We start from the raw sequence: 12,739 nt of genomic DNA on the forward strand, positions 1-12,739 counted from the left end.
CAAGCCAGGTGCACTTTACCACTGAGCTACATCCCCAACACCTTCTATTATTCAATTTGAGTCAGGGTCCCACTAAGTTGTTGAGATTAGCCTCCAACTTTATTACTGGGTTCAATCACGAGTGTGTGTGTGTGGGGGGGGGGGGGTTGTAATGTTTGTACAAGTGTTCAGAGGTGGGAAGGGTGAGGGAAAGGGGAAGAGCAAGAATAGTAGTGAAAAAAATGAGAAAAGAAAGAATCTTGAGATAGTGCAGACACAACAGGCTTAATATTAATAAATTACATGCCTATGGGGAAGGAGGATACTGCGTGTAATGTAATTTCCTTCACCTAATCCTCATATCCTACATGAGTTATGAAACTGATCTAAGTTACTCAACAAGTGTGTCATGACTGACAGGGAAAGGGTAGTTTAAAAGAAAAAAAAAAGTAGTAGGGGTAAAGACAGAGAACTAGCAATACAGTAATTCAGCAACCCTAGTTTAGTCTCTAAGCTCTTTTGACAACTAGTATCTCAGCCACAACAAAATAATCAAGAGGCATTTAGCAAAAGAAAGTTTGATAAAATAGAAGAGTCCTTCTTCTATGACCTCCAGATATTAGGCATAAAACAGGCCACAGAAGGTGAAAAGCATACTTATAAAAATAAAGGTACACAAAAATAAACATACTTCTACTTTATAAACAATAGTGAAAAATTTATTTTCTTTTTTATTAATTTTTTTATTTATGTGATAGCAGAATGCATTACAATTATTACACAAATAAAGCACAATTTTTCCTATCTCAGGTTGTATACAAAGTATATTCACACCAATTCATGTCTTTATACATATGCTTTGGATAATAATATCCATCACATTCCGCCATCATTACTAACCCCACAAGCCCCCCTCCCTTCCCATCCTATCCCCTCTGCCTATCTAGAGTTCCTCCATTCCTCCCATGCTCCCCCTCCCTCCCCCACTATGAATCAGAAACTCACTTACTTCTAAATGCTTAGTGGCCTCTTCATTTCTGGACATTAGCATCAACTTTGTACGAATACTTCGCAGATGCATGTCACTTAAAATATTTACTCTCTTCACAGTTGCTTCACTGGCGGACTATAAACAAATTAATCACTCAAAAGTTTAATTGTTTTTCAAGATAACACAAACACAAATCTACACATACTATCTTCTTTAATTTCATCTATTACACTTTTGACACTCCTTCCTCCCCTAAGTTAGGTAACACCCCCCTTTTCTTAAATAATCTTACTTTCCTTTCTAAATTATCTGCTATCAGAGTAAGTTTGGGTAGGAGGGAAATCCAGAATATAACACATTAAAAATTTTACAATTTTAAAAATGTCATATTATCAATTTTTTGTTTCCCTGACACCAGAAAAGATCAAAAGGAATTAACACTTTACAGCTGCCAAAATTCTTACACTGTTTTAATAAATTCACTATACATGTTTACCTTAAGCTTTTATTTTCAAAATATCTAATTAATAAGATCTATGCAAGTCATTAATTAGCTACCTTAAAATATGTTATTATCTTACCAGTATCATTAGCTGCGTGGTTTCTGGATGGTAAAAAATTCTGCATGCTCCTACTGCTTTTTTAAAATCTTTATGTGCATTTTCATTAGCACACCTAGAGAGAAATTAATTCAGATATTATGATTTCAATAACAGATTAAATTTAGGGAAGGGTTATAATGCAAACTTAATATTTCATTTTGACATCTCCCATTAAAATCTTGTTTATTAAAAAGGCTTCCCATCAGAAGGTTTTGACTGAGAAAAAAAAATACTGTTCTGCAGAAAAAAAAAAAAAAACCCCTCACAAAGCAGTCCAATAGTAAAATTACTCACGCCTCTCTCAAATCCTCAGGAACATCAACTGTGCACTTGAAGAACGTATTTTTTTTGACAGTTTTATTCTGATTGACAGGCCGAAGACGTTCAAATGTCACTATTTCATTGTAAGTGGCATCACAAGCAGCATATTCAATGACATAAAACTAAAAGACATCAAAATACTTTAAAAATCCCTTCTGAACAAAAATAATGAACTCTAAATGAAATTATAATTACCTTGCTCAGCTTAACCAATAAACTCTTCTCCTTCTAGCATAAATACTAAACCCATTTTAGTTGTATCAATCTAATTTGCCTTAACTAGATTATAAATTTTTACAAATAAGAACTTTGGTGTTCTTTACAGGCTTGAGGTGTGCCTCTGGAAAGCAGCTTTGGTGTTTGCCAACATAGAACACAAACAAAAAATTAACTGTCTAATGAATTTTTGAAATGTCAGATCAACTATTTTTAAGGTAGGCTTTTAGGCATAAAACTGAATGCTGGAGGGCTGGGGTTGTGACTCAGTGGTAGAGCAATTGCCTAGCACGTGTGAGGCCCTGGGTTTGATCCTCAGCACCACATAAAAATAAATAAAATAAAGGTACTGTATGCACCTACAACCAAAAAAATTAATATTAAAAAAATTGAATGCTAGAATAAAATTTATAGAAATCAAGAGCTGAGATTTTTTCTTGAAAACAATCAAGAAACAAGTGTCAACATCACTTACTTCTCCTTTCATCATCCGAACTTTAGCCAACCACCATCCACATGGTTCTTGGTCATTTGCTCTTGAATATACCTGAGAAGTATAGTGGGGGAAATGTGTTTATCCATTCATCCCAAAAGATTTCAACATTATAAAATGGCTTGTTATATATTGCAAATACTAAAACAAAGAAAATGTCATCGAAATTGGTATACTAAATGAACTTTAAAAAAGTATTAAGTACACTTAAATTTTGCTTCAAAAATAAGCCTGAATACTTTTTTGGGTAATCTGGTTTCTTGGACTTACTAAATATAAACATTACTTTAAAGAAATGCTTCTTACAAGGTAGAAAGAAAATTACAGGTCCTACAGTCTGTGTCACCATTATTCATCAAAATGAAAAGCTGTTTTCAAAAATGATAAACCCCATTTTAAATATATTTACACATGACATTTAGATCCTTTGAACCCAAGCCAAACATTAAAATGATTGAGCTGAAATACAAAAAATTACTCTTTTAGTCCATTTAGCCAACTATACAGATATTATATTCTTTATAAATGTTAAATGTTAACATCAGCAGTTTTGGTATTGTGGGGTTTTTTAGGTTATTTTTGGTTGTGTGTGCGTGTGTGTGTGTGTGTGTGCGCACGAGCGCACACGCCGCATCTTCGTGTGCACAGACATTTTCTGTTTATTGTTTTGGTTTTTTAACAGTAATAGGATTGAAAGCAGTCCCACCCAGCAACATTGCCTGTTATTCTTATAAACAACATACAATAGAAAATATCTCTTCTGCCAATCAGTAGCTTATCATTCTCCTTATGATACAGAACCCTGCATGATGTATTTTCAATATACACAAGTGGTTGGCTGGAAAGAAACAACAAAGCAGTGTGCCACAAATATCTTGATTACAGGACCTAGGACTGCCTATGCAGAAGTCGTTAGGGGAAGTCTACAAATGGTATCAATACCCAAACATGCAAATAAACCTTATGGAAAGCCTGAAATCCTATCAACATCATTTTAAAAATAGTTTAAGTAGTGGGAATAATGGCACAGTAAATGAATTAAGACAAAACCTAATCATGATCAGTTGGGTGTGGTGGCGCACAACATGTAATCCACATAACTCAGGAAGCCAAAGCAGGAGGATTGCAAATTTGAGGTTTGTAGTTCAATGATAAAGTGGCCCTGGATTATAGCCTCAGTTAAAAAAAGACACCTTGAAGTAGTGGGAATACTAGAATAGAAAATGAATAAAACAAAATCTAATAACAATCAGTTGGGAACTGGTGGCTCTAGTCTGTAATTCCAGTAATTGAGAAGGCTCAGGAAGGAGGATCAAGATCAAGGCTAGCCTCAGTAACTTAGAAGGATTCTGTCTCAAAATATAGTGGCTGAGGAGTAGGCCACCCCAGGTTCAATTCCTAGTAAAGACACACTATTAAAGATCAACTTTTATAGTATCACATGATGGGAGAGGGTGGCGAGGCAACTATGGGGTGAAAAAAACAGGAAGACCAATGTTACAATCAGGATCTGTAAACTCAATTTTAGCACATTAATTTATCTTGAGAAGATCTAATTAATGTATATTTCATCACTTTTACTGTTTCTTAGAGATCTTCCACAAATTTTAACTGAATAAAACTCATTCCACCTTCTAATTTGATGTTATATACTGGACCCTTTTACAATAAATCTAAGTAGAGCCAGGTATGGTGATGCACAACTGTAAACCCAGCAGATCAGAAGACTGAGTCAGGAGGATCACAAGTTCAAAGATAGGGCCTTGCTAAGTTGCTGAGGCTACCTCAAAAAAAAAAAAAAAATAGTTTGGGGATGTGACTCAGTGGTTAAGCACTCCTGGGTTCAATCACTGGTGCCCCTCCCCCCAAAATGAATAAATCTAACAATCTTAGTTTCCCTCTATCTTGAAATATTTTATTTTTTCATCATCATTGATTAGTCTCAGCTTTTATTATTTATTGGTGCTTGGGCCTGCTAAGCTAGTACACTACCAAGTTGGACCCCAGTTTTTTTTAAAGATTTCTTAAGAATGATGGCAACACCTAAAAGGATATCACACGGAAATTATTACCGCCATCTATCAGTTTTCCTTATTGCATAGCCTCAAGTATCCCATCTCTTTTAAGAAAGCACCAAACACTGCTGCTTTCTATTATTTGTGAACAGTAGAGAATTTGGAATTTATTATTTTCTATCCATAGTTAAAAAGAAAATTTACACAGGAAGACCCTTCACAATTACTATAGGAACCAGAAGGCAAAAAAACAGCAGCACTCTAGATTCTATTGATGAATGTGAAATTATAAAGCATAATGTCGCAGACTATGAAGTCTTCACATGACAGCATCCTAGATAAATGTCCTCAAACAGCTTATTTCTAGGAACAAAAAAAGAAAGGTAATATTCTCATTCATTTAAACACTCAACTGGAACTTAATCACATGAAATATTTATCTGATAAGGAGTTGGAACATGCTCTTTTCCAGAATACAGGATAGTATTCTTGTGCACCAAAAATTACTTAAGTAGAAAAATGCCAAAGGCAGTCTTTAAGTTGACTAGAATGACAGATGCTGAATATAAAATTTTTAAAGGCTTAGTCAATCCAATTGGATAAATACAAAAATATGCCATAATTATAAGCACACAAAAAAATGGTCGTAATCTTTGATAAAATTGGAACCCACACTGTTTCAAACTATTTTTCAAGTATTGCATTCTGATAATCCGAATGTAAAATGAACTAGAAAATGAGAAGTAACAACAATAGATCTTTATTATAGTACTTTCCCTTGTACTACTGAGGCTTAAACTCAGGAGCACTCTACCACTGAGCCACATACTCCCACCCTTTTGAAATCTGAGAGGGTCTCACAGGTCCCAAGTTGATGAGGATGGCCTTGACCTTGAGACACTACTGCCTCAGCCTTCCTATAGTCACTAGAATTACAGGCATATAGACAGTGCCCAACCACAACAGATCTTTTCAGAAAAATATTTGAAATGTGATATCAATATTTACAAGACGTACTGAGTTTTAGAATCACAAATAACAGCTGATGAGTAATTAGCTATACTGAGAGAATTTTATCCATTTTAGGTTTACGTATCATCAAAACAAGGAATATGGAATCAAAAACAGAATTACATTTTATATTTTATTAATATGAACTTCACTACACTTCAGTGGTTGGGCACCTCAAGCTAGATTTGCTAAAATGATAATATTAAATTACTTAAACCTCTTTTATTCTATTTCCATTCAAAGCTTACCTTATAGAAACTTAATTCATATGTAGCGTGTTTACGGAAGAAAAACTATTTTCAAGTGGCTGGTGGCTTTAATTCTCACTAAATATTAAAATGATGTATTCACCAAGCTAGGGGTGCAGCTCCATGGACATGCCCTTGCCTAATGGGCATGAAATCCCTGGAATCAATCCCAGCACCACCCTAAAATTTAAAAGGGGGAAGGGGACCTGGATTCAGTTTTCTACCTAATTTATGCATGTCTGTAAGCATCATTAATAACTTTAGTTCTAAAAGAGAGAGGCAACAAAATCTAAGTCCCTGAACCTAAGTAACACCACTATTGATTTGGCTCCAATTTAGTAGTATGGAGTCAAATCACTGGAGATATAAATCAAGTGTAATTGAGTGCTCCTGAATTCATTCCTCAGTACTCCTCCCCCAAAAAGAAAAATCTCTTTAATAACCAAATATTATAATTGTAGCCTACTGTACTATGTCACTAATATTGATTACTGAATGGATTTGTGAACAGGAATAGAAATTCCCATTCTCATATTTCACTTAACTCAAACTAACCCTTGAAAGCAATTCCTATCATTTCTAACATCCTAAAGTCTCTTCAAACCGAAAGTGTTTAAAATGGAACAGAAATAAAGGAGTGACTGTAAGAAACCTAAAACCAAATAGAACTCAGTAAAGACTACCATGTTTCATTATTGAAAGACAGAAATGGGAAGGATGAAATCTCAAAACACTAGTTTTAGGATCTTTTCACTAAATGAGCCCTAGTTCTTCCAACTTTGTTATAAAATAATCTCTAAATTCAAGCATGCAACCATTATTGATTTTGGTAAGCCTATCTGAATCCCTAAAGTTAATTTTTCATTCAAGTTTGACTATGCCTTTTGAAATACCAAATAAAGATAGAACACCATAATTTTTAACATTTTTCCATACCCTAACTTTATATACACTTTACTCTAAAACAGACTTCCTAAGAAATTTTACAAATAATAATAAACTATAAAACTGAATGCTTCATCACAAAGACCCATTTTCCAACATATGAAACATGAGTACTGTTCCTACGTATCTGCCATTTTAAATCATTACAATCCACAAAGAACTAGAAAATGCACATAAGAAAAGCAAGCTTAGGCCAGGCAAGGTGGTACATGCCTGTAATCCAGCAACTCGCCTGTAATCCCAGCGACTCAGGAGGCTGAGGCAGGAGGATCACAAGTTCAAGGCCAGCCTGGGCAACTTAGCGAGACCCTGTCTCAAAATAAAATAAAAAGGGCTGGGGATATAGCTCCGTGATAGAGCACTTACCTACAATATTATAAGCCCTGGCTTCAAACCCCAGTAGCAGGGGAAAAGAAAAAAAAAGAAAAGCAAGCTTAATAATATTCAGAATATACTATTATCAATTTATCTACCTACATGACAGTAACTCATTGACATTACGGCTGATACGTTTTTAAAAAATAAGTTTCATAACAACTTTCTTGACAATATTATGCCCCCAGAAACTGGCAGTATGTCAAAACAGAAAAATAATCAAGAATATATATGCTCTTCCTCCATGTGTGAGCATCTGCCAAGCAGTAAGGCTAACAATGGCCTTGGTATTATGAAAAGACTAAATTAAAACAGCTAAAAACTTCATGTTGGCTATGAAAATCAAACTCCCTATCTTTTGATGGTATACCATACATGCACATTTTATTTTTATATAAATAAAACATTAAAAAGTTATGATACAGCTATGTCCTATTTTAAGATTTTTTTAATTGAAACAAAGTCTTACCAAGTTGCTTAGGGTTCTAAGTTGCTGAAGCTGGCTTTGAACTTGCAATATCCTGCCTCAGCCTCCCCAGCCACAAGGATTACAAACATACACCACCACACCCATATTAAATGATTTTCATTCCTGTTTTTTTCTAATTTCTCAAGATTATCTTAATGTCTCAAGATACTTTTTAATGAAAATATGTCTAGACCTTAATGCCTCACAATCTACCACAGCTGAAAGTAGAAAGGCATGTCATACATAATAACAAGCCCATTATTATAGTAAATCAGAAAACCTTAAAATTTAAAACCAAATTATTTTTACTTTAAAATATGCTAAACCAAAAATAGAAAACCTTATAAAATGATATACAGCTTGAGATGTAAGTTTTAGTATGTAACGTTATCTGTTGTGTGTTATTTGCTGAACAAGGCAAGTATCTACAATAAAAAGCAAAACATGTCACATGTGAAGTCATGTGAAGAGGAGGGATTTGACCATCCTTCCAATAACCATATATATATATATATATATATATATATATATATATATGAATCAAAAGAACTCTTTATTTTCCCAGTACTTCAATTTTATAAACTGCACATATTTTCTCAACTATCATTGGTCAACAAAAATCAATCACTAAGTCAGGCACAGTGGTGCACTACTATATTCCCAGGAACTTGGGAGGCTGAGGCATGAGGATCACAAGTTCAAAGTCAGCTTCAGCAACTTAGTTGAGACCGTGTCTAAAACTAAAAAATAAAAGGGCTGGGGAGGTGGCCCAGGGGTTAAGCACCCCTGGGTTCAATCCCTGGTACGAAAAAAAAATTTAAAAACAATCACTGAACCAATAGTTAAAAATTTAATAAGACATTAAATGTTTATAATAAAGATTTTTTTTAAAAAACATGCCCCCATTTTGAAGTCAAATAAAAAGCTATTAATTAGATTTTAAAAGAAACATTTGCATTTTAGACCTTTAGGAAATCAATTTTTAATTGGTACATCATAATTTAAGACATAAGTCATTCATTGTTACATGTTCCTAGCAGTACACAATAGAAAAATACAGTTTGGTCAATCTGGCTCCAGGAAAATCAACTTTCTACTATGAAACAGAGTGAACCTTATTTATGTCACTAGCAGACCATGACACTGATTTAACATGCTCTAACTTCATATAAGTTTCATAAAAGGCCACAGAGAGACAAAACCTAGTATTCAAGCAGCCAACTTATTTTTTAAGTACTTTGGAGTAAATCATATGAAATGATCAATATTCAGGAACAGACAACTCAAGCAACTCCTGGAGAACTCAAAAGAAAGCTCTCCAGCAAGGCTCAATGTCACACACCCCTATAATCCCAATGAAGCTGACGCAGGAGGACACAAGTTCCAGGCAAGCTTCAGCTGGGATATAGCTCAGTCATTAAGTGCCCCTGAGTTTAATCTCCAATACTTTAAAAAAGCGGGGGTGGGAGGTGGTGGCTGGCTCTGTAGCTAAGCACCCCTGAGAGTTCCATCTCCCATACCAAAAAAAAAAAAGTAAAATTAAAAAGGGCTGGGAATATAACTTAGTGGGGTAAAGAGTCCCTGGGTTCAATCCCCACCACCAAAAGGAAAGAAAACAAAGAGGGGAGGCAGGGAAAAGAAAGAGTTCTCCTGGATCATTTTTGTCCTAGAATTTATTACTAACAGCCAAATCAAAGGCATTTATCCCTTCGTGGAGAAGACAGATTTCTAGAGCTGCAAAAGAACAAGCTGTGAGCTCATCATGAAACTGGCCAAACAACGTAGCAAATATTAGAAAATAATATTTGAAACTTAAATTGGGTTTCAACTTCCATACCTTCAATGTATATGACATTAGCTAATATAGTCAATACTTGATATCTGAGGATTCAAGCTACCAAAAGTTGCAGAAGTATTCAGAAAAATAAAAGTCATTCTTTATCATCCACTAAACACAGTATAACAAATATTTACACTTCTGCCATACTAGAAGTGATTTAAAATATACAAAATGCAACAACTTTTGATATTTTGATTGAGACTTGAAGCATGCCCAGATTAGGGGGTTCACAGGAAATACTACAACCAGTGACATATTCAGAATTTAGAAGAGAATACAGACTATTATGTTAGCCAGAAATAATCTGCTTAAAAAGCAGGTTAGTGGAGCCAGGCAAGGTGGCACAGGCCTGTAATCCCAGCTACTTGGGAGGCTGAGACAGGAGAATCACAAATTAAAAGCCAGCCTAAGCAACTAAGAAAGGCCCTAAGCAACTAAGCAAGACCCTTTCTCAAAATGAAAAATAAAAAGGGCTGAGGGTGTGACTCAGTGGTTAAGCACCTCTGGGTTCAATCCTTCTACAAAAAAAAAAAGAACCACCACATTGGTGGAGCTTCCAGGTTAGTACACACTGATGTACTGATATACACTCAGAGAAAAGCATGAAAACTCTGCTTGCTGGGTGCCTCCCCACCACCCAGCCTTATGTATCTCTTCTACATATCAGCTTACCTCTGCTATTGAACAAAATTCCAGAAGGATTGAAAAAACTACTGTGTATATAGCAAAAATATTTCATAACCAAGACTCTCAAATAGAAATTTGTGTTACCTACATAAATCTATTCTTGTCTTCTAGTGCTTTCAATGTTATCGTGGACTGATAAGGGAAGTGGACAAAAAAAAAAGAAAAAGTGTTAAACTGGTATAATAGTAGTAAAATTCTAAGATATATACAAGAGAAAGGGAGCTGGGCTCAGTGGTGCGTGCCTATACCACAGCAACTTGGGAGGTTCAGCAAGAAGATCACAAGTTCAAGAACCTGGCAACTTACCAAGCATTTTCTCAAAACAAAAATAAACCAGTCACAGTGGCAAACACTTGTAATCCAAGCAACCCAGGAGGCTGAGACAGGAGGACTGGACTACAAGTTCGAGGCCAGCCTCAGTAATGTAGTGAGGCCCTAAGCAACATTGTGAGACCCTGACTCACAATAAAAAATAGAGAGCTGTGAATGTAGCAAAAGTATCCCTTGGTTTAAGTCAAGGTACCAAAAGTAAACAAACAAACAAAAAGGGCCGGAAATGTAGGTCAGTGGTAGGCTCCCACTCCACCCCCATTCAATCCTCAGTACCACAGAGGGAAAATTTTCAAAAAGATTTCCTATATAGAAAACTACATGGGGGGCTGGGGACGTGGCTCAAGCGGTAGCACGCTCGCCTGGCATGCGTGTGGCCAGAGTTCAATCCTCAGCACCACATACAAAGATGCTGTGTCCGCCGAAAACTAAAAAATAAATATTAAAAAAGTTCTCTCTCTCTCTCTCTCTTAAAAAAAAGAAAAGAAAACTACATGGTGAGCACACACTTTTAATCCCAGGGGCTCAGGAGGCTAGGAGAGGAGAATCAGGAGTTCAAGACCAGCCTCAGCAATGGCGAGGTGCTCTAGGGCCAGAGATGTGGCTCAGTGGTCAAGTACCACCCCCCACCCCAGTTTACTCCCTAGCACCATTAAAAAAAAAAAAAAAAACCCACAGGAGCATTCTTGCCCCTCTCCCAGTGCCAGGAGCCAGGAATCCAAGTCCTTTTCTTTCCCTTTTAATAAAATTCCTGCTCTCTTCCTTTAAATTAAAAAATAACAACAAAAACTTCATGGACAAATGCAGTGGGATACACCGTAAATCGTACCTTCTTCAGATGCTCACAGGGGGATTGCCTGACTAAAGGAGGATGGGGCCAGCCTGAGTAACAACACAGCAGGACCCAATTCCTCAACCTTGAAAAATAAAGAGCTGAGGCTCATGCCCTGCAAGCACGTGGCCCTGGTTTGATTCCCAACACCAAAAAAAATGAGAAGACTATCGACCAAAAACTTCAATATGCATGGCTTTTGATCCAGCGACTGAACTTGTAAGGACAAATACTAAAATTCCATAATATTATTAACTATTTTGTTGGTACTGAAATAAAAAAATAGTAGTTCCAGTGTCTAACTGTCTAATTTTTTCACAACTGAAAAAATTATACACTCTGCACATGCAAAGGAAAAACTGAGAATGCAATAAAAGCTAAAAAATGAGATTTAAACTCAGGTGACAAGCACACCTACACAAATTGGATAGATTCAATTTCTGCTTTATATAATTGTCATTTCATGTTTTATATATTAAACTTTACTACTCTGAATTTAAAGGGAGGGGTAGTAAGTTTTCAAAAAGCTACCTTGTTCAAAAAAGAAAGCACTAACAACCAGAATTTCTAAATGGCCCAGGACATTAAATAGATTCCTAACAAATGGTGGAAAAAAAACAAGCAAACATGGATGATAACTAACATGTGGCTTAAATTTTGTTTTCCTTATATTTTCCTAAGTGAAGAAAAAAATCTTAAATTTTTGGTCATGATTCACAAAAGTAGCAAATTTTACCAGAGCCAAATTATTTTTTAAATTTTAAAAAATAAAAAACCAAAGTAAAAAGAAAGAATCTAGGATCCTTCATTTCTAAATCATTCAGTCTCCAATACCTCTGTTTTTTGCTCACAGTTTGGGGAGGAAGGTCACATAAGATAATAGGAACAAGAACAGGCTTCCATGGATTTGAACTAGGGAGAGGTACTGATATCCTCAGTACCTCATTAAGACTGACTTTATTATTTAAGACCTTCCCTACTAATAAGTGTCTGGACAACAACCAAAAAGTATAAAAAACACTATCTCAAAACTTACCTCCACACATTTCTAATTCTAGAAACTTCCAAAATAACTAAGACATTCCTCACTTGATCTCTCATTTATTATTCTGTAATTCCAGGAAAAAAATTTCATAAAAATGTTTGAAGAATAAAGAATTCAAGGCTCTTCCATGCTCACAGAAAGATACAATAGAGAAAATTTTTTCATTACAGTCAAACTCCAAATGAACAGGGTATAATAATCTGCTACACCACTGCCATAATCCTTAGTGCCCATCAAGTACCTACCTCAGGTTCCTTCATTTGCAGCAGTTACTTCACCACTATTTCCTTGTGTCTCTCCACAGCACGGTGACATTTCCCTCAAGAACATTAATACATCC

General features: G+C 35.5%; 1 protein-coding gene across 5 annotated transcripts in view; it reads right to left on the reverse strand.

Moving 5' to 3' along the window:
* Fxr1 (FMR1 autosomal homolog 1) overlaps positions 1 to 12,739 on the reverse strand; it is a 68,203-nt gene that overhangs the window by 26,440 nt on the left and 29,024 nt on the right. For all 5 annotated transcript variants that reach the window (XM_027942102.2, XM_027942105.2, XM_027942101.2 and 2 more), the window contains exons 4-7: positions 2,585 to 2,656; positions 1,867 to 2,015; positions 1,552 to 1,645; positions 989 to 1,105 (exon numbers count right to left, since the gene is read on the reverse strand). In XM_027942102.2, coding sequence (XP_027797903.1) covers positions 989 to 1,105; positions 1,552 to 1,645; positions 1,867 to 2,015; positions 2,585 to 2,656 — 432 coding nt within the window. The remainder of the gene's footprint in view (positions 1 to 988; positions 1,106 to 1,551; positions 1,646 to 1,866; positions 2,016 to 2,584; positions 2,657 to 12,739) is intronic.

Source organism: Marmota flaviventris, chromosome 8, assembly GCF_047511675.1.
Source record: "Marmota flaviventris isolate mMarFla1 chromosome 8, mMarFla1.hap1, whole genome shotgun sequence".
Classification (NCBI taxonomy): Eukaryota; Metazoa; Chordata; class Mammalia; order Rodentia; family Sciuridae; genus Marmota; species Marmota flaviventris.